The sequence below is a fragment of the Antechinus flavipes genome, chromosome 1 (genome assembly GCF_016432865.1).
Source record: "Antechinus flavipes isolate AdamAnt ecotype Samford, QLD, Australia chromosome 1, AdamAnt_v2, whole genome shotgun sequence".
In the NCBI taxonomy this organism is placed as follows: Eukaryota; Metazoa; Chordata; class Mammalia; order Dasyuromorphia; family Dasyuridae; genus Antechinus; species Antechinus flavipes.
The window spans coordinates 508,144,058-508,169,249 of record NC_067398.1 but is presented as its reverse complement, the minus strand read 5'-3'; the positions used below and the strand labels follow the sequence as shown (position 1 = coordinate 508,169,249).

At 35.7% G+C, this 25,192-nt stretch overlaps 2 protein-coding genes across 8 annotated transcripts in view; both read right to left on the bottom strand.

The window, feature by feature from the left end:
- TWSG1 (twisted gastrulation BMP signaling modulator 1) overlaps positions 1–3,694 on the bottom strand; it is a 71,726-nt gene extending 68,032 nt beyond the window's left edge. The window contains exons 1-2 of one of the 2 annotated variants that reach the window (XM_051970471.1): positions 3,611–3,694; positions 367–525 (exon numbers count right to left, since the gene is read on the bottom strand). In XM_051970471.1, the coding sequence (XP_051826431.1) occupies positions 367–486 (120 nt within the window). In that variant the 5' untranslated portion in view covers positions 487–525; positions 3,611–3,694. Of the gene's footprint in view, positions 1–366; positions 526–3,382; positions 3,535–3,610 lie in introns of those variants that run through there. The other variant, XM_051970470.1, reaches the window with a different exon arrangement.
- Positions 3,695–19,778: 16,084 nt separating this feature from the next.
- Positions 19,779–25,192, bottom strand: part of ANKRD12 (ankyrin repeat domain 12) — a 168,012-nt gene continuing 162,598 nt past the window's right edge. For all 6 annotated transcript variants that reach the window (XM_051970453.1, XM_051970456.1, XM_051970451.1 and 3 more), the window contains 2 exons: positions 24,944–25,039; positions 19,779–24,257 (listed from right to left, as the gene is read on the bottom strand). In XM_051970453.1, coding sequence (XP_051826413.1) covers positions 24,072–24,257; positions 24,944–25,039 — 282 coding nt within the window. In that variant the 3' untranslated portion in view covers positions 19,779–24,071. The remainder of the gene's footprint in view (positions 24,258–24,943; positions 25,040–25,192) is intronic.

Sequence of the window (25,192 nt, the reverse complement as noted above, 5' to 3'; positions counted from 1 at the left end):
ACTTTTCATCTATTCATAGTTTAGTATAATGGCCTGAAAAAAGTTGGAACTTAATAAGTGTGTGTTGGATTTTGTAACAGATTCTGTTATTCAAAGAAATGTTTGTGGCTTCTCAAAGTAGAATCATCTCACTGAGACATAAATATCACAGGAATACAATATGACCAACAGTATAGATTCTAATCTTAGATAGGACTAAAGAGAAATCAATTTCTATTTCAAAACCTCTTAAATTCAGTGAAAAGGCATTGAAGCAAATGAAAAATATTAAAACAAATATAATGCCATCATAACAAATAAGGAAAATAAAGTTTTCCTATGGCAAAATTAGCCTATTTATTCCATAAAAATAATGTTCAATCATACCTGAATAAGGCATTTGCTCACATCACTAGCACAGAGAGCTTTGTTACAACTCAGTGAGAGAGGGATCCATGTTAGGAACATCAGTATGGCTACAGTAGGCACAAGATATTGTGACTTCATGTTTTCTCAAAGCAGGCAAGAAGCAATCCCCACAGAACTCTGAAATAGAAGACTTCACTTCAATAAACAGTCATGTACTAGAATGAAAATGTCCCCTAATTTTAAATTTAGAATTATTACATTGAATATAATTTTAAATGAAAGATGATTAAAAGATCAGAAAATAAATACTATAATACAATGTAAGTCATCCACAGAAACACAAAAGCAAAACTCTGAAAGTTGATACAGTTCCAATATATAGCAACCTAAATAACCTAGGATATATTAAACAGGTAAAGCTTACTTAAGGTCAGCTCTTCAATTTCAATAATTGTGCCTGAAAAATATTATCACCTCTTAGCCAATCTGCAACAAAGAGATTTTTTAAATTTATCTAGGCTGGTCCTCTGACCAAGTCCAGTAGCAGAATAACAGTAAAAAGGTATTCATTTTCATCAACACTCTAAAAATCCTACTCTGCTTATTCACTGTATTAAAGGGATCCTATGTTTGTTTTCATAAGTCAGCATATCACAAGCTCTGAGAGATCCTACATCCATGACAGACTTTCAGTAGGGATCCTATGAAAAAGGCTACCACCTGAGGATCAGTTTAGCTAAATTTGGAGAGGCTCATCACCATGCCAGCTGCAGAATGAATTTTCCCACCACAACCATACTGGACATCAATCAACTAAGGCATAAGAGGGGGGTGATCTGTATTGATATAAGGTATATCCCACACTAACAAAACCCAGATCCTCAAATACTTAAGCATTTAACTCCATAGCTTATATAAAATAAAATGCTTTTCATTTATGGTATTATCAATGCGTTTTAAAAATGAAAGTCATACTATTGCCGACTCAGAATCAATCATTTCATATTCTCTTATAAACTGGGTCTGAACAAACCAACATACAAAAAATTTACAATTACTTAACCTCTACTAGTTGCAATTTCTCATCTACAAAATGTGGACATGCAAATTTACTCAAAGAACTTTTCAGGGATATTGTGAGTACCAAAAGAAATAATGTGTAGGAAGTGCTTTAAATGTGCTAGTTCTCACAAGCTAGCTTTCACTCTCTTTCTCTAACTTCTTATTACCTATCCATGTCTAAGTGAATAATAGGGTCGGGGAAAGGATTCAAAATATTAAATGCAAGAATACAGTATAGATGGAGTACCATTATGAATTCTTTAAAACCATCATGAGTTCCTTGTAGGATTAAATAAGGAAAAAAAAAGATGGATTCCAATAAATTCCATAAATTATCAGATGTAAATCAGACCTAAAAAAAGAAATTGTAAGTTTTTGAATTTATTGATATAAACACTTTTGTGTGTATGTGTAGATATGTGGGTACATTTTTTAAAATTAAGTTAATTTCAAGTTTAAAAAGATAGCTAAGTTTAAGATTTCTGTAATTATTTACTATTTTATTCTAATCATTAAATTTCTGTAAGCCAACAGCAGTGAGAAATGAAGACTTTTAACATTAATGGTGTTATGACTCAAAATTTAGAAAGAGAAAGCTCTGTTGATTAATACCAGAACCACAAAACACTCCCCAAAGGACGTTAGTCACCCAACTTTGTAATTTGTTAAACTACTCTGACCAAACGGATAATTTCTGGAGCCACTGGCATATAGTTATGAAGCCAGAATTAGCTATTTAAAATTTTTATTTTTTTCCTACTAGTTTTCCGTCTTATTGATACTACAAATTAAAAAGTAACTGGTATGAGGTAATTTTTTCCCCAAAGCTTTAACAAATTTAGCTCATTAAACAATCTCTTTATTCTCTAAAGAGAGGAAAAATTTCAAGCAAGCGAAGGACAACACAAAATCAGTGACACATTTTTTAGAAAAATCCAATTCTGCCTCACTTAAATATTTATTACTTTCAGTAAACATCATCCTCTCTCCCCCCACCCCCAATCTTTCATTCATAATACTCTATTTCTTCTAAACCAAAACCTTTGGCCTGACTTTTGTCCTCAAGAGAAATGTCACTAATAGCAAATAGAAATACAGAAGATAAGCTTTGCATTTTGGAAATTCTTCAAAAAACCTTATTCCACACAAAGCGTTAATTACTGAGTGGCAAGGTTTCGGAATTCAGGTGGAGCCTCCGAAGCACCCGCAGCTTAGCGACTAGCCCAGGGTTGAAGCCTAATGTTAAAAAATATTTTTTCTCCCTTGGATCTGCGCAGGGGCGGGGTTTAGGGTTTGGGTGAGGGAGGCAGATGGGGAAGGAGAGTCGGGATTTATCATTCAATCAACAAGTATTTTTCTAAGTCAAGCCGGGCTCTGGGCTTAATTTCTTTCATTTCGTTGGGCAAAGGGAAAGATAGGAGGGGAGAAAGAAAAGAGAAAAGAAAGAGAGAGGAGGGAAGAAGGGACAGAGGAGTCGAGAAGGGAAAGGGGTAGAGAAAGACTGGAGGAGGGAAGAGGAAGAGGGATAGGAACAAAAAAGAGAGAAGGGGGTACAGGAGGGGAGGGAGAGAAGGGAAGAAAGGAGAAAGGACAGAGAGGGTAAAGGAAGAAGGGAATGGGGGAGACGAGGGAAGTAAAGGAGGTTGGGGGGGGGGAGGGGGACAGACTCGCAGCTATTTGGAGCTAGGACCGAGAAGGAGATATGAAGAAAGGATAAAAGAAGGGCAGGCCGGAGGCAAACAACTACCCCACTCCCCCCACAACTGTTGCTACTCAACTCAACAAACGTTTAAGGGAGTCCCGCCTTTGAGCCGAGCCCAGGCCCTGGCTAGCGTCCGGACCCTGCTCCCCGCCTCCCCAGCCCTGGCCGCTGCCCACCCCGCTCTCTTTCTTGGAGAGGCCCTGCTCGCCACGACCCCGGCCAGGCCTTTTCGCAAAACCCCGCTCTCGGCGTCCCCCGAGCTCCCCTCACCGTGAGGCGACTGGGCCGCCCTCCCAGCCCTCAGTCTCTTTTCCCCACTTCGAGCCGGGCGAGCCGGGAACTTGGCCTTGGGGGAGCCGCGCGAGCAGAAGCCCGGGTCCAGCAGCCGCCGCCGCCCCCTGGTTCTCGCGGGCGCCGCCCCCCCTCCCGGTACCCCCCTCCCGGTACCCCCCTCCCATCCCCGCGCGGCCCAGAGCGGGGCCGCCCCGCCTCGGGCACCTTAAAGGGACAGGGCCCCTCTCCTCCGCGCGCCTCGCTTGCCGCCCGAGAGTCCGCTCTGGCTCCCCCCTCCCCCGCCTCAGCGCTTTTCTCCCTCTCTTGTCCTCCCTCCCTCCCCACACCCCACCTCGCTCCCTCTTTCCCTCTCTAGTCTCCCTCCTCTCCCTGGCTCCTGACCCCTTTCCTCTTCTCCCTCCCTCCCTCCAGGGCCCCTTCATGTCTGGCTAAGCGCTTCGCTCCCATTCTTCTCCCTCTCTGGCTTCGGACCCCTCCTCTCACTCTCCTGCGCTGACCACACTTTTCTCGCTTCTTCTTCTTTCCCTCTACTTCCCTCCCCCATCTCCCTTCTTTCTAGCTCCTGTCTCCCTCTTCGCGCTTCCTCTGCTCACCCACCTTCTCCCTGAATCCTACCCCCCCACCCCTTTCTCACTCAGACTCCTGTGCCTCTTCTCTTGGGTCCTGCCCACTCTCTCTGCAAGGTCTTGCGCTTCTAATTCCTCTTGCTCCCTTTACTGGCCCCCTCTTCTCTCACCCTCTCAGCTTCCCTCTTGCTCCTTCTCCGACAACCCCCCTACCAGTCCTTTCACTGCCTCTCCTTCGTGCCTCTTGTTCCCTTTTCTTCCCTCATCCCTCACCAGCAATCCTCTTACTCTCTACGAGTCCTACATCCTTTTCTCGTTCCTTCCCTGTCTCCAACCCTTGACCTCTCCTTCTGTCCCCAGTTTTAAGGCACATTCATCATTCTGCACTGCACACAGCCCACTAGCCCTGCTTAACTTTTCTGTCTACCTATCTTTTTATCTACTCTCTCTGTTTCTGTGTCTCTCTCTCTCTCTCTCTCTCTCTCTCTCTCTCTCTCTCTCTCTCTCTCTCTCTCTCTCTCTCTCTCTCTGTCTCCTCCCTCTACTGCAGTCTTCCTTAACTCCCTCCCCTCCAACTTTCTGGAAGTGTATGTCTTCCTAGGAACAAACCATACACACACACAGTGCCATCTATTAACTTCTGTATCTGCTTATCAATTTTTCTCCAATAGCTAAGAGCCCACTTCCATTACTTTTCCAACAGAGAACTATTATGAAGTTTCAAAGTAAAACAAGGATCAGCATCTTAAACATAAATTTTCATTAGCAATAGTGAAAATAGCAATTATTCCAAATAGTGTAATTATGTTCCCAACTAGTGACACTAACAGGCACCCTCAGCTTGCTGCATAGAATCCCTATTTAAAGGATGAACATTGAGCTCCTCGATTTTTTTTTTCCTAAGTCAAATATTGCTACTGTAGGATCTTATTAGCAGAAGCACTGGGGTGAGTAAGGGCATCTAACCCTAGTGGAGTTCTGATAGGCTTCACCTTTGGCAGACAGAGTTTTTGCTGGACCCTTTAAGAGAAACCAGGTTTCCATTATGTTTTTCTTTGTATGGCCTGGTGGTCTGAGAAGAATATCCCAACTCACACTTATACTAACAAGTCTGGTTCCCAGAACATGGCTATTATACTCTATGCAGATTATAGAATTACCTCTGAGAGGTTATGGAATGTGTATGTGTGTTTGTGTGTGTGTTTTAATAATGCTCTATAGCTAACAAACACTCTCCTGTATGCTCTTTCCATGATTATGGATTATCAAGTAATCAGCCAGATTTTTGTAATTTTTTTGTAAAGTGTATTTAGAATTTGGGGCAGCTAGGTGGTGTGGTAGATAGAACATGTAGTCTGTTGTCAGGAAGAAAAGTTCAAATCAGACTTCAGATACTTTGTCTCTGTGTGACCCTGGCCAAGTCCTCTAGCCCTGTTTACCTGTTTCCTCATCTATAAAATGAGCTTGATCAAGAAATGGCAAACCATTCCAGTACCTTTGCCAAATTCTCTCTCAAAATTCCTTCAGTACTTACCTTGACCAGGGGGAAATGGACTTAAAGATATTTATGTGGCAAATGGGCTACAGCTCCTTGATGTTCTTTTTGCTATAGTCTTCAAGGTACTCCCTTTAGTTTCAGTAGCAACTTTTCTGCTGGACTCTTGAATTTATATGCAGTCAGTCCTTGTCTTTGGCTGAGGTACTGTTGTCAGCTAATCTATGTAAATACTGCTGGGCTGGTGATGAGAAGATTGGGAAACAAAGAAGCTCCTTCTCTGTCCAGTGAGGGGGAAGGAGATTGAGACCTGGGGTTCTGCTCTGAGCACTGCCTCCTTCTCTACCAGTCAGTTCCTTCTCAGTTATTTTCCTCTCCAATTGATGAACTGGCTTGATATTTTTTTAAATTAAAGCTTTATTTTTTTTTTCAAAATTTGCGTGGACAATTCATCAGCCCTTGCAAAACCCTATGTTTCAATCCTCCTATTTCCCCCATGTCCTACTCTAGATGGCAAGTAGTCCAATATATGTTAAACATGGTAGAAAAAAAAAATATATATATATGTACACATTTATACAATTATCATGCCACACAAGAGAAAAAGTGAAGCAAAATAAAATACAAGTAAACAACAACAAAAAGAGTGAAAATGCTATTTTATGAACCACACTCAGTTCCCACAGTCTTCTCTCTGAGTGTAGATGGCTCTCTTCATCACTGAACAATTGGAACTGGTCTGAATCATGTCATTGTTGAAGATAGTCGCATCCAGCAGAATTGATCATTGCACAATCTTGTTGTTGCCGTGTATAATGATCTCCTGGTTCTGCTTATTTCACTCAGCATCAGTTCATGTAAGTCTCCCTAGGTCTTTCTGAAATCATCCTGCTGGTCATTTCTTATAGAACAACAATATTCTGTTACATTCATATACCATCACTTATTCAGCCATTCTCCAACTGATGGGTACCCACTCAGTTTCCATTTTCTTGCCACTACAAAAAGGACTGACACAAACATTTTTGCACATGTGGGTCCCTTTCCCTCCTTTAAGATCTCTTTGGGATATATGGCTTAATATTTTGTAGACAACCTGCAGGGAATTATCAAATTTCCTCAGCCAATCTGAAAATTCTCCCTATGTAACTTCATTCCAATTAATCTAGTCCAGACAATAATCATACTGTCAAAGTCTGTGGTTGATTAGTTGAGATATTCTCACCTGGTTAAGGCAAGTACACATCATTTAAAAAATTTACTTCATATGGAGTAGGGTGATGATTGATTTATATTCAACTCCAGGCTACATTTGTTACAAGAAACATTCAATTCAGTGATGGAAGGAGAGGAAGAGGAATTCTAAGAGTAAAGTATTTATTATAAGAGTAAAGTAAGTATTTAAATATTTAAGATATTGTAGTTTAAGGGAAAAAATCCCTTAAAAAGAGATCCAATTCCTATTGTTACATATTAATATTTGAGGTTAACCAACTGGTATCAAACCTAGCCAGTTATGGGAATGCCTATGCAAACAAAGGATGTAAAGATTTTCTCCTGTAGAATGAGTGAAGGAGAGCAATTTGTTCTATTGGCTAAGAAGGCAGCTAAAGCAGGTACTGTGGATCTCTTTGAAGACAAGGAGTCATCCGGAGCATCCTTGGTCATAGTTGTCTTGACTTTTGTTTTGCCACTGGATTTTGATGATTCTGGAAGACATACTAAGGCTGGCAACTTTGTGCTACTTTGCTTCATTAAGTCTAATTCACTTCAAAATAAATACATCACCTTGAAAATAAAGGACAAACAATAATACTTGACCAACAATCATTTATTAAGAGGTTACTATTTTGCCAGATTCTTTGCTAGGTGCTGGAGTTACAAACACAAAAGACCTTTAAAGAACTTTCTTTGGGAAGGAAGAGAAAACAAAGAAGAACAAGCAATAATATTTGGTCTATAAGTAATTACATTTCTTATTGTAAATAAAATGACATTGTTTTATCAATCAGTGTTTTATAAGTTTCTGGGTTTTATTATTTTTTTTAAAAACATGAATTAATTTCCCAGGGAAAAAAAGTTCTCCAGAAAAGTGTCCTTACTTCTGGATAGACATCTAAAATTGAATTTATAGAATCATCAATTTAGAGCTCAAAGGAATTGTAGAGATCATTTAGTCTAGTCTCCTCATTTTACTGATGAGTCATATTGAGGCACAAAAAGGTCTGACTTGCTCAAGGTGATATTGTTAGTTAGTGCTTGAGGTAGTACTGAAATGAAGAACTTCCTGACTCCAATTATTGCACCATCCATTATACACTCTGCCTTTCCTGAACCTATTGCTCTGAAAAACAGGACATTCTTATTAGCAGCCCAGCCTAAGCAGTCAACTGACATCTCTCCAGACCATTTCTTGGCTTCAACCTTTTTTAGTTTTCTAATTAGATTATAAGCTCCTTGAGGGAAAGAATTATATTTAATTTTTTTTACTTTAAAGTTTTTTATTTTCAAAATATATACTTAGTTTTCAACACTCACCCTTGCAAAATCTTGTGTTCAATTTTTTTTCTCCCTCCCTTTCACCCCACTCCCTTCCCTAGAGAGCAAGTAATCCAATATATGTTAAACATATGCAATTCTTCTATACATATTTCCACATTTATCATGCTACACAAGAAAAATCAGATGAAAAAAGAAAAAAGTGAGAAAGAAAACAAAACGCAAGCAAATAACAAAAAGTAAAAATACTATGTTGTGATCCATACTCAGTCCCCACAGTCCTCTGTCTGTGTGCAGATGGCTCTCTCCATCACAAGTCCATCAAAATTGATCATCATATAATCTTGTTGTTGCTGTGCACAATGTTCTCTTGTTTCTCTCACTTCATTTAGCATCAGTTCATGTAAGTCCAGGCCTTTTTGAAATGATCCTTTTTGAAATCGTTTCTTATAGAATAATAATATTTCATAACATTCAAATATCATAATTTATTCAGCCATTCTCCAGCTGATGAGCATCCACTCAGTTTCCATTTTCTTGTCACCACAAAAAGGGCTGCACAAACATTTTTGCACATGTGAATCCTTTTCTATAATTTCTTTGGGATACAGGTCTAGTAGAGACACTGTGGATCAAAAGTATGCACAGTTTGACAGCCCTTTGGACACAGTTTCATATTGCTCTCCAGAATGTTGGATCAAAAGAACTGTATTTTTGCTAGATCAAAAAGCAATTATTGAATACCTGAAGCACTTAGGATTGTGATAGATTCTTGTGGAATAACAGAAACAGTGGATAGTTTAAAGAAGTTTATAATACCTTTGTCAATAATATTTGGGTTGATATTAGCAACAATATCACTTTATATTTATTAGATGACATTTCAATCTTTAGATTTCATACATTTATTTTCTCTTAAAAATGGTAACTCAAAACCTTTTACTTGATCCTACCATTCTTTCAAGTTATGTTCCCTTTCATAGTCAAACTCTTAGAAAAAAGCTGTCTGAAGTAGTTGCCTCCATTTCCCTACCTCCTAGTTTCTTCTCAGCCTCTAGCAATCTGTTTCTGTGCTTGCCACTCAAATGAGGGTCCAAATCACAAGTCTGATGCTTACTACCTGTGTGATCTTGGAAAAGTCACTTTATCACTATTTTCCATCTGTAAAATAAGGAAGTTATATCTGATGTTCCTTTCAGTTTTAGGTATTTTAATATTAGGTTACTACTGATCTCTTTACTGCTGAATTCAAGATCTTTTTTTCTCAGTTCTCAGCCTATCTTATTCCATCTCATCTGCAGCATTTGACACTATTCTTCTAGATAATCTCTCTTCCCTGGGTTTTCTTGGTATAGTTCTGTTGTAATTATCTTATTTGTCAGACTGACCCTAGATGATGAGTCCAAGTTCATCATGCATGACTCTGCCCATTATTCATGTGTGTACCCCATTGCTGTCTCAGATCTTTTCCTCTTCTATTCTCTCTTGGTGATTTCATTAGAACCCATGGATTCTACTGTATTCAGATTATTCTCAAATCTATATATTCAGTCCTCATCTCCTGAGTTTTAGCCCTGTATCTCTAACTGTCCATGTAGCATATCCCTACATATCTTTATGACTTGTCTAGAAATATTCCTAAACAGCAAATATTATCCACATGATTTGTCTAAATTATATGTTCCTATGTAGCATGAACATAACTACATATACATATACCTACATGACTTGTTTAAATATATATGCACATGTATCATGCAAGAATATATATATAAATATGGATCTATACATTTGTGCATATATCCACACATATTCATGTGACTTGTCTAAATGTACAACTGAAGATTTGGGTCTGAAAGAGTTATCTCTGGACTCTGGGAGATGACTATGAACCACTACATAGAATTCCCAAGCCCTCTATTTTTTGTCCGCCTGCATTTTTGATTTCCTTCACAGGTTAATTGTACACTATTTCAAAGTCCGATTCTTTCTGTACAACAAAATGTATGGAAAATGTATATGGAAAAAAATGTATGGACATGTATACATATATTGTATTTAACTTATGTTTTAACATGTTTATCATGTATTGGTCCACCTGCCATCTGGGGGAGGGAGTGGGGGGTAGGAAGGGAAAAATTGGAATGAAGGGTTTTGCAATTGTCAAAGCTGAAAAATTACCCATGCATATATCTTGTAAATAAAAAGCTCTGATAAAAAAAAAAAAGAGTTATCTCTGGAATCTGGCCCATTTCTTTCCAGTAGTTATAACAAGTTAAACAGAAAAGTCACTTCTCTGGTTACTCTTTGAGAGGTATGGTATTCCTTGTTTAGGCTTAACAGCTTAGCCCTTTGAATAGCAAGCAAACCATTTATTTAAGCAAAACAGTAAATAGAAATTGGAGTCCTACAGATTAGAACATATCAGAAAGTAAACAAACATGAATGAACTTTTTTGTTGGGAATAAGATAAGATCTCAGTTCAAGTCAAGAAAGAGGCCTCAGTAACACCCAAAGGAAAATTCTCTCCTCAAAGTCCCTAAGAAGACAAATTGGAAATCTGACAGGATTTGAGGAACTTTGAGAAGCTAGCTTTCTCTACAAGTCTGTAGGTTCCAAAACCTTGCTTTCTCATTTTTCTCAAGTCCCTCACACAATACATATCTCTGTCAGAAACTCTGGTACTAACCTTTCTTTTCTTTTCTTTTTTTTTTTAAAGCTTTTTATTTTCAAAATAAATGCAGAGTTAGTTGTCAATATTCTCCCTTGCATAATCTTGTGTTCCAATTTTTTCTCCTTCCCTTCTCTCCACCCTCTCCCTAAGACAGCAAGTAATCCAATATATGTTAAACATGTGCAATTCCTCTATACATATTTCTACAAATATCATGCTGCCCAAGAAAAATCAGATCAAAAAGGAAAAAAATTAGAAAGAAAATAAAAACCAGGCAAACAAAAACAAAAAAGATGAAAATACTATGTTGTAATCCACATTCAGGGTCCATAATTCTCTCTCTGGATGCAGATGGCTCTCTCAATCACAAGTCCATTGGAACTGGTCTGGCACTAATTTTTCCCCTCATATACATATGAAGTGTTACCTCTGCATTTTCTCCATCAACTGGGTGTCATGTCTCCCTCTGTGACCCTCTAGGGTGGAAGTTAAGGTTTTATAATGTAATAATAAGAAGTACTGGTGAGCAGGAGTTTGGGGGGGGAGGGGTGGTGGAAGATCGGCCTTTCCCTATCTATGAAGGTGCCTCTTTGATCATTCAAACTGTGTTCAGGTCTGAAGGAGCCTGGCTTCTCTTGAGGGGGCAGGTTTTTTCCCCCACATTTTCTGGATCTACCCCTTAAACTCTGGGGGAAACTATTTAAAACTCATGTCTGGTCTCACCAAAGTATGTGTGTGGGGGGTTGGAAATAGGGGAAAAAGGAAGACATTCAATATATAATGAAGATCAGGAATAGGACAATAATTTATTTCTTCTGCATATAGAAGTGCTAAACTCAAAAGACTCACAAGCATGCACTGACATGCAATAGAAATAACTTAAAACTATCAGTTATACTTACTCAGGAGGTTGACATTTAAAGCATAAAAATACAATGTATTTTTTAGGATTGCTGAATTGACATTTATTCACATTCACTTTGGTTTTGATCTGTCCAAAGAAATCCCTTCAGCTGCATGGCTTCTGACAAGCTAGGACAGGAGTAGTGTTCATTCTCTGGAGGGTCTTCTCCAACAAGCACTTAGATAATGACCAGGGGCTTCCCTCAGATTGTGGCTGGCTCTAGCTGGGAACCCAAATTCTCCAATGACAAGATCAATCACAATCACAATATTCGGGAAATTAATGAAGCAAAGGGCCAGCCCTAGAGCCAAGTCCAAGCTCAGGTTCACCTATGTAGCCCACATATCCATAACTGCCATGGTGGCAGGAACTGGCCTCTCCTTCTCTTCACAGGAAACTCCCTGACCTAGAGAGAGATCTAGGGGGCAGGGTCACTTTAAGATTTATTAAGTGGGCCATTTCCTGACTTAGTGACAAATCCTCTTAGAGGTAACTTTAATGCAGCCTATCCATCTTAAGTCACTGAGGAACCAAGGGACCACCCTTGTGGGGGATGTGTCATCCCCAAATAACAAACCTTTAGCATTAGTCACGTTTTACCAGAAGTGAATAAAGTGGACAGTGTTCAAGACCCCCATTTCTTTCATAGAATGTGTTCAAGCAAGAGAAGACCAGTTAGAAACTTTTTAAAAATTCAATTTGATTTTATTTTCAGTTCTGAATTCTCTCCCCTTTTCCTTTCCCTCCCCACCTTTTAAGAAGTCAAAACCCATTACAAATATGCATGCTCATACAAAATAAATTCCCTCATTAAGCAAATCCATGAAAAAGAATAACAATAATAAAAAAGATAATATGTCTCAATCTATATGCCTAGTCCACCTTCTCTCTATTTAGAGGTAGATATCATGTTTAATTATTAGCTCTTTGAAACAGCAACAGCAATTTCTGTTGTTGCTGTTGATCAGAGTTCCTAAGTTTTTAAGAGCTGTTTATCTTTACAATATTATTGTTACTACTGTATAAGTTGTTCTCCTGGTTCTCCTTTCTGAACTTTGCAACAGCTTATACAAGTATTCCCAGGTTTTCCGAAACTATTTCCTCCATCATTTTTATAGTACAATATAGTACCCTATCCACATTCATATATCATAGTTTGATTGGATTATAATGATCATCTCCTCAGTTTTGACTTTGCCACCACAAAAAGAACTGCTATATTTTTGTACATACGAGAACAAGCAAGATCTTTAAGAATTTGGACTTAACTTCTTTGGTTTATATACCATTGTAGAGCTCAAGGTCATGACCATACTATGAAGTAAAATCACAGCAGGACTTTTGTAGAGGGAAAATCCTACAGGGAGAATAATATTGATTGAAAATACCTGTTTATAGGCAGCTCCTTGAATTACTCATCAGCTGCTATATCTAGGACATTGTAGATAAACAAAGATAGTGAGTGATTACTACATGCTTGATTTATTAATTGATGGTGAAGTTAAATGGTTGCAAATCATAGATCATTATCTTTAAAGATTTTCAAGTCCCACGTTTCTCCAATCAATCTTATATATTATTGCTAGATAATTCTGCCTTAAATATTTTTATTATGCTGCTCTTTTATCTAATAACCTGTATTGCCAGATCTATCAGAGCTAAACTTGTCTCCTTTTTTTTTTTTTTTTTTTTTTTTTTACAAGTCCTGCATGATACACTGTCAGGCATAAAAGTCAGATTTATTTCAATCTCTCTTTCTGCCTTTGCTTCTGCTGTAGTCCATCTACATTAGACAAGGGCAACAATTTTTCTAGAAACTCCAATATACAATGATTTCTCCTGTGACCAAAAAAAAGTCAGATTTTTTAGAACTAGAGAGCAAAGTAAAGATAGAAAGTGTAATGTGGTGCATTCACAGGGTATTTCAAATAGCCTCTCCTTGTGGAGGACTATAGGGTAAAGATGGCTTTTCTCTATGTAGAGGATATCAGGGAGTCGCTTTCAGGAGACTATACATACATGTGGAGCATACATAGTAATAGATTTTCATCAACTAACCACGTATTTTGAAGAGGAAACTCTTCTTAGTAATACCTTAATTTATGGTGTCTGGTTAAAAAAAAAGGATTCTCAATTGTTGGGAGTTTTGAAAAGTTAGAAAAACAAATCATAAGAATTTGAGAGTTTGAATGTAAGCGGTTTTCATTGCCGGGGAAACCTCAAGGCCCTGGCTGCAAGTGTTGGACCTTTGGGTTCCCTTACCAGCAGAAACTGAGATGAACTCATCCATTAGAGATACTGCCTCTAGGATGTGAAGTAGGTGTGGCCAATACTATGTATTTAGTATATGTAGTAACTGAGCTAAGTTGAATCTTCTTCTATAAAGTCTGATGTGGAATGAGAGGAGTATGTCTTAGAGATATTGAAGAAAAAGTTTATATGTTTATTATTGATATAACTCTGCAAAAGCTAATCTGGCATTAAAGAGATTGAAAGTTACTGAAAGTACAAATTACTGGCCTCCTAACAATGGCAGGGGAGAGGGACAGACGCATAGTTGGTTAAGGCTTGAGTTGATGGCAATGAAAAAGTTACCCTCAGATCCCTTAGGGCATCTTGGAACTTTGAGGGAAAAATAACCTGAGTGGTTCTGAGAGAGTGAAACCAGAGCACATGTTTCAAAAGAACCCAACAATTACTTCCTAAAAGATATCCCATAGAGAAGACACAGGAATGACATAGCCAAAATAAAGAGCTCCCATGTTAAAGTAAAAAAAAATACTATAAGCATACAGAAAGAAGCTGTTCAAAGACCAAGGAATCCAGTTGGGATCATATAAGACCTGACAATTTCTCCTAGATATCAGAGGAGATCTTAGTGTATTCAGTGTTTGCTTAGCACAATGTCTGGCACAGTAGGCACTTAATGTTTATTGACACACTCTTTCTCTCTCTCTCCCTCTCTCTCTCTCTCTCTCTCTCTCTCTCTCACACACACACACACACACACACACACACACACACACACACACACACACAAACTGCCATCCTGAGAAAGTTACAACCTCTATTTGCCTCAGTTTACTCATCTATAAAATGGGAATAATAGGAATTTTTGTGAAGGTTAAATAAAGATAATAAAGTGCTTAGCATGATGCCTGATACATAGTGAGTGCTATATAAATGTTAGGTATTATCATTATCATCATCATTATTTTTATTGATGTAATATATTCAAGTTGAGATAGAAGAGGAATCTTTTAAAAAATTTCTAAATTATTTAATAATGTATTCGTCCAATTGCATGTAAAAATAATTTTTAATATGTTCCTTTCTCCTTTATTCCCTACCTTCCACCCTAGTTGAGAAGGGAATTTTATATATGTTATACATGCATAATCATGCAAAACATATTTCCATATTATTCATGTTATGAAAAAAACAAAGAAAAAACTAAGACAAAAAAAGTTTTTAAAAAGTATATTTCAATATGCATTCAAACTCCATTAGTTCTTTCTCTGGAGACAAACAGCATTTTTCATCAAAAGTTAGGGAAGGGAACTTTGAAGATGGGGATGAATATTGAAAGCAAAACAAATTTTCTGATCCAGAAATAGAAATTAAAAGGGGATTTTAAAAAACATGTTAGGATTTGATTTTAATTGCCCATCATTTAGGGAATGGCTTAACAAATTGTAGAATATGAATGTAATTAAATATTATTGCATACTAACAACAAAAAAGATAATTTCAGAGAATCCTGAATAGCATGAAATGAGAGCGAAGTAAGCAGGACTAGGAGAACAATTTACATGAGGGTGATGACAACAACACTGTAAAGAAAAGAAAAACCTTCGAAAAAATTTAAAAATTCTTATCAATGCAATAACCAACCATGTCTTGAGAGGACGTGGGAGGAAGCATTTTTAAAATAAAATTTTATTTTTTAAATTAATAACCATTTGTTTTCTTGGTCTCTCATCTCCTTCCCTTTCCCAACTGGAAAAAAACAAAAACAAAAACCCTTGTAACAAATATACTTAGGCAAGTATATTGCCACATCATCCATGTACTAAATATGAGTGTTTGAATCTGCATGTATAGTTTGCTATCTCCATATCAATCAGGAGGCAGGTAGCATTCTTCATCATCAATCCTCTGGAATTGTGGTTGAGCATTTCATTTATATGAATTCTTAAGTTTTTCAAAACTGTTCATTTATAAAGCATTTTAGAAAGCATTCAATTTGTTGATAATAAAAGTGTTCCTGATATATTTTACAGGTTTTATAATGAAATAACCAATTTATAGCCTAAATTAAACTCATTCTTTTGCAAACAAGCTAGAAAGCATGTAATGTTTTTCTTTAGCATAGAAAACATGATCTATTTTCTCTCCTGTGGAGATAAATTCTGCTATCAAAAATGTTAAAATAGTTAATAGCATATATATCTACATATTTAAGAGTGAAAAGTACTTTACAAATATCTTATTTAAATTTAATCAAACAACAATTTTTACTTGGTACTTAACAGACACCAAACACTGGGTATTCAAAGAAAAAGTGAACAGTAGGATGCTTATTTCCTATTGGGAGAGACAAAATGTACACATAAAGGTAAATCCATGCAAAGCCAATATAAAGTAGAGTAGCAAGGGGATTGGCAAAGATTTCCTGTTTCAGGGACACTTGAACTGAGGTTGGAAAGAAGCCAAGGATTCTAAGAGGTAGAAGAAAGAAAGGAGAACATGCTACCAGACAAGGGTCACAGGCAGTATAAAGAAAAAAGGGGATAATGTGTCCTGTGTGAGAGATCCAAAAAAACCTGATACACTTGCATCTTAGATGGAGATCAACTGTGAGAAAATTTGGGAGAAAGGAAAGTCAGGGAGTCCAATTAGGGGGTCAGAAGCCAGATTGGGCAGAATTTAGAAGGCAGGGAAGGAAGAGGAAGTGAAGATAGACATATAGTAGACAGATCTTTGTAAGGAGAAATTAAAAGGAAAAATGAAAAGGAGAGCTAATAAATGACAGCTCGTAGGAATCTAGTGAGAATTTTTTTTCTTTTAAAGAATGGGAAGAGTTTTTGTATTTGTAAGAATATTTGTAATCAGTGGGGAAGAACAAGTAGGTAGGAAGAGATTGAAGATTAGGGAGGGAAAAGGAATAATACTAGGGGCAGTTTGCTAGAGAAGATAGGAGGGGATTTATGATAAGGTACATAGAGCAGTAGTGTTGTTCTGCTATTTCAGTACTATTTCATTGAAATAGTACTGAAAAATTCAGTAATATTTTGAGGTATTTAATTTTTCATAACTAGAATAGTACAGAACCTTTCTCAGCTAGATTTTTAGTGATTACAATATTTCACTGTTAATATATTTCTTTTATCCTTTTGAATGATATCTAAAGGAAAACATTTTTTCCCTCAAAATTTCTCATACTGGGCAATGTTTATAAATTGAACCTCCACCAGATTGGTCCTCTGAGGCTTGATTGTAGAATTGCAAAGGAGGGTGCTTCTGTATTCTTGCAGGTTATACCAATAGAATGGCCGCATAGATCACATGTCTGTTGTCTAAGAACAAGCACAGCTCAACCACCTGTCTACCAGGTGGTGAGTAGCATTATATTTTTGTCCTTAGCCACAACTCATGAAGACTATTTTTGGACATGGAGAGACTGGCAATTGCTTTGGTGAAAAAAAAGTATCCCTACCAGTGACATTATGTATCCTTGAAGTACTGGAATGAGAATGTGTGGATAAGTGTTTTGTTTTGTTTCTTTTTTGGCTGGACGCTTCTTTTTTTAAACCTTTTTGTTGTTGTTCAGTTGTTTCATACTCTCTATGATCCCATTTGGAATTTTCTTGGCAGAGATGCTAAAGTGGCTTGCCCTTTCCTTTTCCAGCTCATTTTACAGATGAGGAAACTGAGGCAAACAGGGTTAAGTGACTTACCCAGAGTCACACAGCTAATATGTCTGAGGAGAGACTTGAATTCAGGACTTGCTGATTCCATAGCAGGTACTTTATCCACTAAGCCATCCAGCTGCTTGCTAGATATATAGAATTCATTATCTTCCAAAAGCATTTTCTCTTTTGAACTTCCCTTAAGGGCACCCTCACACACTGTAACTCACACCTCACTTACTCTCATCCTCCATATTTAAACAATTGTCATTTTTCTATTTTTACCTCTACAATATCTATGATATCTATTTCCATTTCAAGATATTTAAACAGCCATTATAGAAGTCCCAATCACCTCCCCTTAGACTATTTGCAATGGCCTACCATCAATTAGTCTCATAGACTCAAAAGTCTATCTACTTTAATTCATTTAATTTCCAAAGAAATTTTCCCAAAGTTCAGGTCTACCATATCATTCCCATACTCTTGTGACTCTCTATTGTCTCCAGGATAAAATATCAACTTCTCAGTTTGACTTTTAAAGTTCTTCACACAACCTAGTCCCAACTTCATTATACACAGCTCCCCTTTCCACCTGTATCTTTTAGACAAAAGCTTTCCCTTATGTTATCTTACACTCCCTTTCCCATCTTCAGCCCTTTGCACTGACTGCCCACCATGCCTGAGATGTATACCTCCTTGCTTTTACCTCGTAAAATCTCTTCCTCAAGATTCAGATTTTCTATATATTAAGGATAGGGACCATTGAATCTTTCTCAAATAAAGTAACTAACAAGTCCTACACCTTCATGCCTTTATAAAGCAAGAACATTTCTACTTTATCAATATCAAAGGCTAGGTGTGGAAAACCTCCTTAAACAACTTGGACAGAGAAAAACACTCCCAGTCATTGGATTAAATTAAATAATACTACATGGAAAATGTATTGACATTGGTCATGACCCATGAGGCTTGGATAAAAATTGCTAGCTAATTAGGAATTAGGCATTCCAGATGGGCCACCCTGGTCAGAGGAAGACCCTGTTAACTCTGGAAATTTGGAAGATTTAAGATTTCCATTAATGACAGTAGCAGTAACCCTGGAATAGTAACAGTTGATGGCAACACTTAGTAACTAAGAGACATATTGAAGACAAATTAAAAGTCCTGAGAAATATAAGGAACTGAGCAAAATGCTAAACTATCCTTAAGGAAAACTTCATGAGGATCCTACAAAGAAAAGGACTTCTAGGTGATGTGAATCACCCTTCTGCCACATGTGCTCCCTGAGATTGAACCCACTTTCTTCTGCATTCTATGTAATTGTGGGGTAGTCTTCCCCTGATTTGGGTTTTATACAACTATTCTTATTATATCACCTTAGCAAACTAATACCTATTTCTAAAATTAACTTAAAGTCTGTTTGGCTAATTGATATCAGTGATGGGGAGCACACTGAGAGAGGCTCAGGATTAATAATAGTAGACACTCCCAGTTCTTTAGGGTTATCGTACTAATCTTGTAGAAATTAAGTAGTCATTCTCTGGGACCCAGTAAATGGTAGTTTGAGAAAGTAGCCCTAGGGCCTATACTACATATATGGAATCTTTTATGATCTCCCCTTCCCCCAGTTACTGGAGTCTTCCCTAACTTGTAATATGCATATGTATATTTTCCAAGAGAATGTGATCTCTCACTTGAAAAGCTGGGACTATTTCATTATATGGACTTTTACTTGCTTGCTAAGTACAAAAACAGGAAATGTCTAAGAAACAGGGTCTAATAAGAACCCTGTTGTAGTTTGATGTATTTGCTTTTCTAATGAGTCTACGTCTTCCTTTAATAAGTAGCTCTCTTGATAAATGCTCACAAATCCAAATCTTTCCTCACCTCCATTTCTAAAGTTTGATTTTTGCTGTTCAGGTCTCCATTGGCAAAGTAAATATTATTGATGATTACCTGAAGATGGATCTTGGCTTGGATTATTCAAATGTGATAATTCTCATGTCGCAGTGAAATTAATGACCTACCTAGCTTTATGATGCCTTTAAAAATTTTTTTTTGCATGTATAAAGTAAGGAGCATGTAAGATAGTAGTTCTGTGACATTAGGTATCATTTTGATAGGTTTGACCTGATAAAGACTTTTTCCTTTGGAGCCTTGTTATTTTCAACTACATTTGCAATTCAAATAGCTGAAAGACTGCTCATTTCCTCCTATGCTTACATTTAGATAACTGTCACTAGATTGAGCAATGGTCTCTGACATAGAACTGACTAAAATTTTTCTAGAAGTGGGTGATTCAAAAAGCACACATTTCACTTTTTTCTTTTTCTACAAAAATACAACTCTTTATTAAATAACATGCACAAATCCTAACTCATTCATTATAAACAAAATTATACAAAAATTTAGAGCATTATATAAAGAAACACAACTTTTAAACCACATTTAACACCTTTTTCCATTTAACTTCAACTGATATAAAATAACTTTAAAATATAACCAGAGTGTTCCCCCAAAGTAAGTATAAAATAAAGTCTTGAATTTTCTTTTAGTTAAAAACTTCCTGGGGTACTATAGCTCTCAGTCTTTAGTATTTGGGAGCTTAAGAGCAATTTTGGTGTGCAAAGCCCTTAACTACTTGCTTATAATTTCTCAGAAATGTGGTTTTATTTTAATTCACTGTCTGGCACAAAAGCTCCCGCCAACAATATAGTTTCTAAACCTCTCCTTTAATTTCTAGTCTTTATAATTTACTCATCTAAAGTCAAAAAGATAATATCAGGAAATGGGATTTGAAAACATTTTCCTGACCTAAATTCCTACTATTCACTACATCACACTGCCCCTTGAAAGGAAGCAAAATTCTGGTACAGAGAATACAGTTTGAGAATTCTAGAGTTACAGATAAAGAAAATTCATACTTTTTCCCCTCTTTCCCTACTTTTTATCTGAACAATTACAATGTTTCCCTTCCTTAAATTGGCTATGTCAGAATTGAATACCTGAATCACATAGTATTTTTTTTTTTTTTGTTTTAAGTTTTAAGTAGCTTTAATTTTTATGGTCTGGTTGCTATTTTATCACAACTTCTTTTTGGGGGGGAAAATAAATTAAAAACATTAAGTTATGCATTTCATATAAAAACAGTTGCTTTAAAATTGTTTTATGGAATAAATGGTTTAGAAGTACTAAGGATATAGTATTCATTAAAAGGCAACATACCTTCACTAAAAACAATTAATGACAAAATTAATATCTTTCTTTTAATAGGGTTGAAATGGTTGAGGAATACTGTAGTCATAATGTATCTGGATTTTGGCAAGGCATTTGAAAAAATGTCCCATGATTTCCATGTGGCTAGACTTAAGTGAGAAATGTAGATTGGATGATGTGGTTAGTGAGCTATTGAAAATCCCTAATGACACTGCATAATGAATCATTGGAAACCTGGAGTTGGGTGCCATAGAGCTCCTCTTTTTTAATCTTGTTTCACACAGGACTTTTATCAATGACAGAAAAACTAGATGCCATACTTATCAAATTTATAGGTATTATAGAACCATAAATCTAGAGTTGGAAGGGACCTCAAATGAAAATAAGTAAGAATAAATGTGAATTTTTAAAAATAGATTCAATGACTAACTTAAGATGTATGGTTAATTAATTAAGTGTGCATTTGTTAGAAACCAACTATGACTGGGTGGGTTGCACAAAATAGCTGAATCAATCAGGAAAGGTTTCAAAGTAGGAGGTGATTTGAGCTGAGCTTTGAAGGAAACTAGGGATTCTAGGATGAAGAAGAGGAGTGCATAGGAGGTGGAATGTTGTTTGTAAAGAAGTCAAGATGTCCAGTTGGACTAGATTGTAAGAGTGTGAAGGGGAATAATATTTAATAAAACCCAGAAAGGTAAACATCATGATAACAGATCACGTGAAGATCACTTCAGGGTTTTAATTAATAGTAAACCAAATGATTCAACAGCTGATATAGAGGACAAAGGATTATCTAGAAAAAGTTCAGTAATATAGTTTTGTGCTTTTCTGGCCTGGTCAGATCATATCTGGAGTACTGTATTATGTTCTAGTTGTTGCATTTAAAAAAAAGAATTGACAAAACAAAGTATGTTCAGAGGTAGGTAATCAGATAGAAAGGAAAACTAAAAACATATCATATAAAGTATACTTGAAAGATATGAGGAATGTTCATCCTGAAAAGAAGATTTAGGGGGAACATGATGGCTGATTTCCATTATCGGCAAGACTGTTGTGTAAAAGATGCATCAAATTTATTCTGTGTGGATTAAAAGGACAATGGGTTACAGTTAGGAAAGCAGAATTTGATTTAATATGAGGAAGACATTTCTAACAATTAGAGTGGTTCTGGAATGGAATAGGTTGCCTTAGGGAGAGGGTTACATTGACTTTTCCATCAATGACAGTGTCCAAAAAGGGGGTAAATTTTTGTTAAGAGATATAAAGGACAGGGTTCCTGAATATGACACTACTCTAAACTACATGACCTTTATATTCTATGGAACATATTTGAACATATCTGAGACTCATGAATTTGCAATTCAACAAAACTAATAGCTCAATACTAATTCTGTATTTCTGATCATATAACAAAAAAAAGGCCCAAAATTAATCTGAATTCCTAGAGAGAAGTACACCTATCACTTAAAAGTGCCTAGACATTTTGCATTCCTTTTCTGCTATGCTTACTTTGCAGTGCCAACTATATTAATTCATATATAAATTGATAATATATAAAATCCCTAAATTTAATATATATCTTTATAATAATGAATTATAATATTTTTTCAGCTCATCTAAAGTGATGAACTTGAGTTTAAATTTTTATTATTCTGGAATAGAATTTTATTTTATGAGCTGGTTTAGTTTATATCATGCCATTTCTCACTTATTTGATTTCTCTTTTTTCCCTACCTGAATGCAAAGTATTTATTATTATATTTTAGGATCAATAAAGTATTGTGGAAAGCTGTTGAAAATTTCTTCTATGTTTTTAATTGCTTTTTTAGCTAGTTTAATTATCCTCTGAGTCTTCTTTCAAATGTTAATAATTAAGTTTCTTGGCTGGTTTCAGATCTAAAATATTCCTGAGTCTCACTATCAAATATTTTAAAGAGAGAACTATTTCTGTGCTTTTTAACAGATATATATATATATATATATACACACACACATATATATATCACCATTTCTGATTATTTAAAAAAGGTAAAATCTTGCTTCAATTTTAAAATGTTACAAATGACATGTTTAGCAACTTGTCAATTAGGAAAAAAAATAATATTTTTGTAAATATTGCAACAGCTGTCAACATATACCTAGGGTTCTTTTTAAACTTATTTTAACTACCAAATTTGTTAATTCAAAAAGTCTAATTTTATTTTAAAAGTGCAAAGGTTATTAAGCTCAAAACAATTTCAACAATGTAAAAAAGTTTTTACAATGATTTAACATGACCAATACAATTTATTAAACATTATATTTACAGATTCTTCCATAGGTGTATATTAAAATAGACATTTACAATTTAAGAATTTCATTCAAAGGCATTTTGTTGGAAAAATATGCTCTACTATGAGATGATGACATAAGAGCAAAAATTTTTGTGCATGTTTAACTTTAAATAAGTCTATTTTTAACACATTAGGTTATAGGCACTAGCATAGAAGACTAGTATGAAAACATGGGCCTGTAAATGTTATATTGGTTTAAGTATCAGATACTGAAGGGAGTTGAATTGTGTGAAGCATGCAACATAGCTAAATCACAATCTTATAGTTATGGTGATGAAATAAGCTAAATTGAACACATGCCTTATTCAAAAGTTTTGTCAATCAGAAAACACTACATACACTCCATTAAGAACTACAACTTTGGTCCAATAAAACATAAGACAAAACAGTTTTACAATGAAAATATCTATTTCTTTGTACAGATTTTGACCATCCATTTTTTTGTACAAGTTTTGACCATTAATTACAAGACTATTTACATTTGCACAATATGTATAAAATAAGTTATTAAAAATGAAGACAATATTACATCTTTCAAAAAACTGTACAATTAATTTACAAATATAAGGGAACAAATATTTCTCCTCAATTTTTCTTCCACATTTAGTGCTATTCTGTAGGAGTTAAATTATTGAGTTTAATTATACGAGCTTTAATAAAATCTTTAAAAGATTTAAATATCAATGGGTGCCTCATTTATTTCATCTAGTTTGATAACAACTTCCAGCGTTGTTACCAATATCTCACTTTGTTTAATATTTTCCACAGTTTGACAACATAGCCTAATGCCATAGTTAATTTTTACCAATATAAATAACAGTCGTTAGTGGAAAACTGGTTTTTGATCTAAAATCTAAGTAATTTGTGCCACATTAGAAAATAACAGTATTTAGTATTTAACAAACTTTAACAAAATTTTGCTAAAGAGTTTTGAAAGAATAATACCTGAATTATTGCAAAAGGTCATATGCCACAATATTAAGTGCTCTAATAAAACAGTTGCATTTTAGGTTATCGCATTTAAACAGACTCCATAAAAAATGAAATCAGGAAAAGATAGTTGTCATATAGGTGTTAATTCAAAATCATCATTAACGTCAACAAGAGGAACATAGAACTCCTGAATTTCATAAATGCTGATAGACTTGTAAGTGGCAGGATCAAGTTCCTGGAGCTTAAGCTGCCACTCCAGTCTTTGGACAGCATTTAAAGCTGCTGCTTCATGTTGCTGCCTCATCAAAAGACAAGTCTATTTAAAGGAAGAGAAGAGAAGTGCAATTTGTAATGAAAGCAAATTGAAGCGAAAAACAAAATAAAACCCACCATGTTTTTCCATTAACTATGATAGATATCTGTAGATTAGAATAGCAAATTCTTAAATATAGATACTTTCCTATTTTACAATCTCCCAACTATTACCTGTTTGTGATTATTTCTAGGCAAAATTATAACTTTCATTGATTAGATATGTTCATTCTATGGGTTAGAATTACAGAATATGCCCCCAAATTGTAAAAGAAAACTTTTTGTGATTATTGCTATTTAGATAAAGAGAAAATGGATGAAAAATATAAATAAAATCTTAAGCTAATCTATATTCTTTATGAACTAGTACCAGTTTTTTAACCTTCTTCCCCACCCTCATCCCACCCTTTTGTTTCTTTCATGTCAAAAATACCAAAAGGCATATGCAACTCAGATAAAGATCTAACGATTATGAAAACCCCATTAAAAAAATGTTTTCAAGGATATAAGCTACCATACTCTGCAATACTAATAGCCAATATACTTTCTAGTTCTAGTCAGGAATAAAGATTCATGCTTACTTTTGTGAAGACTCCTTTGCCAACTCTTTCTTACTCTGTAACCACTTTTTGTTTACATTTTTTGGATGGAGCAGACATTCAGTTTAATTGTACTACTAAATATACCTACCTTCAACTTGTCAAACTTATCATCTACATCTTGTAACCAAGACATGAACTGTCTTGCATTAAATCGATCCCTCACAGATGTTTTACTATCATCAGTCTGAAAAAGAAAAAAAATGAAAGTATTATAGAACAAAAATTAACCATTAAAATCTCTATCCTTTCTTAAGAGCTTTTGAATACTCTATACAAGTCACTCCATGATGGAAGAATGAGACTAACTTGAATCCATTTCTCCCTTCTCACTTTATTC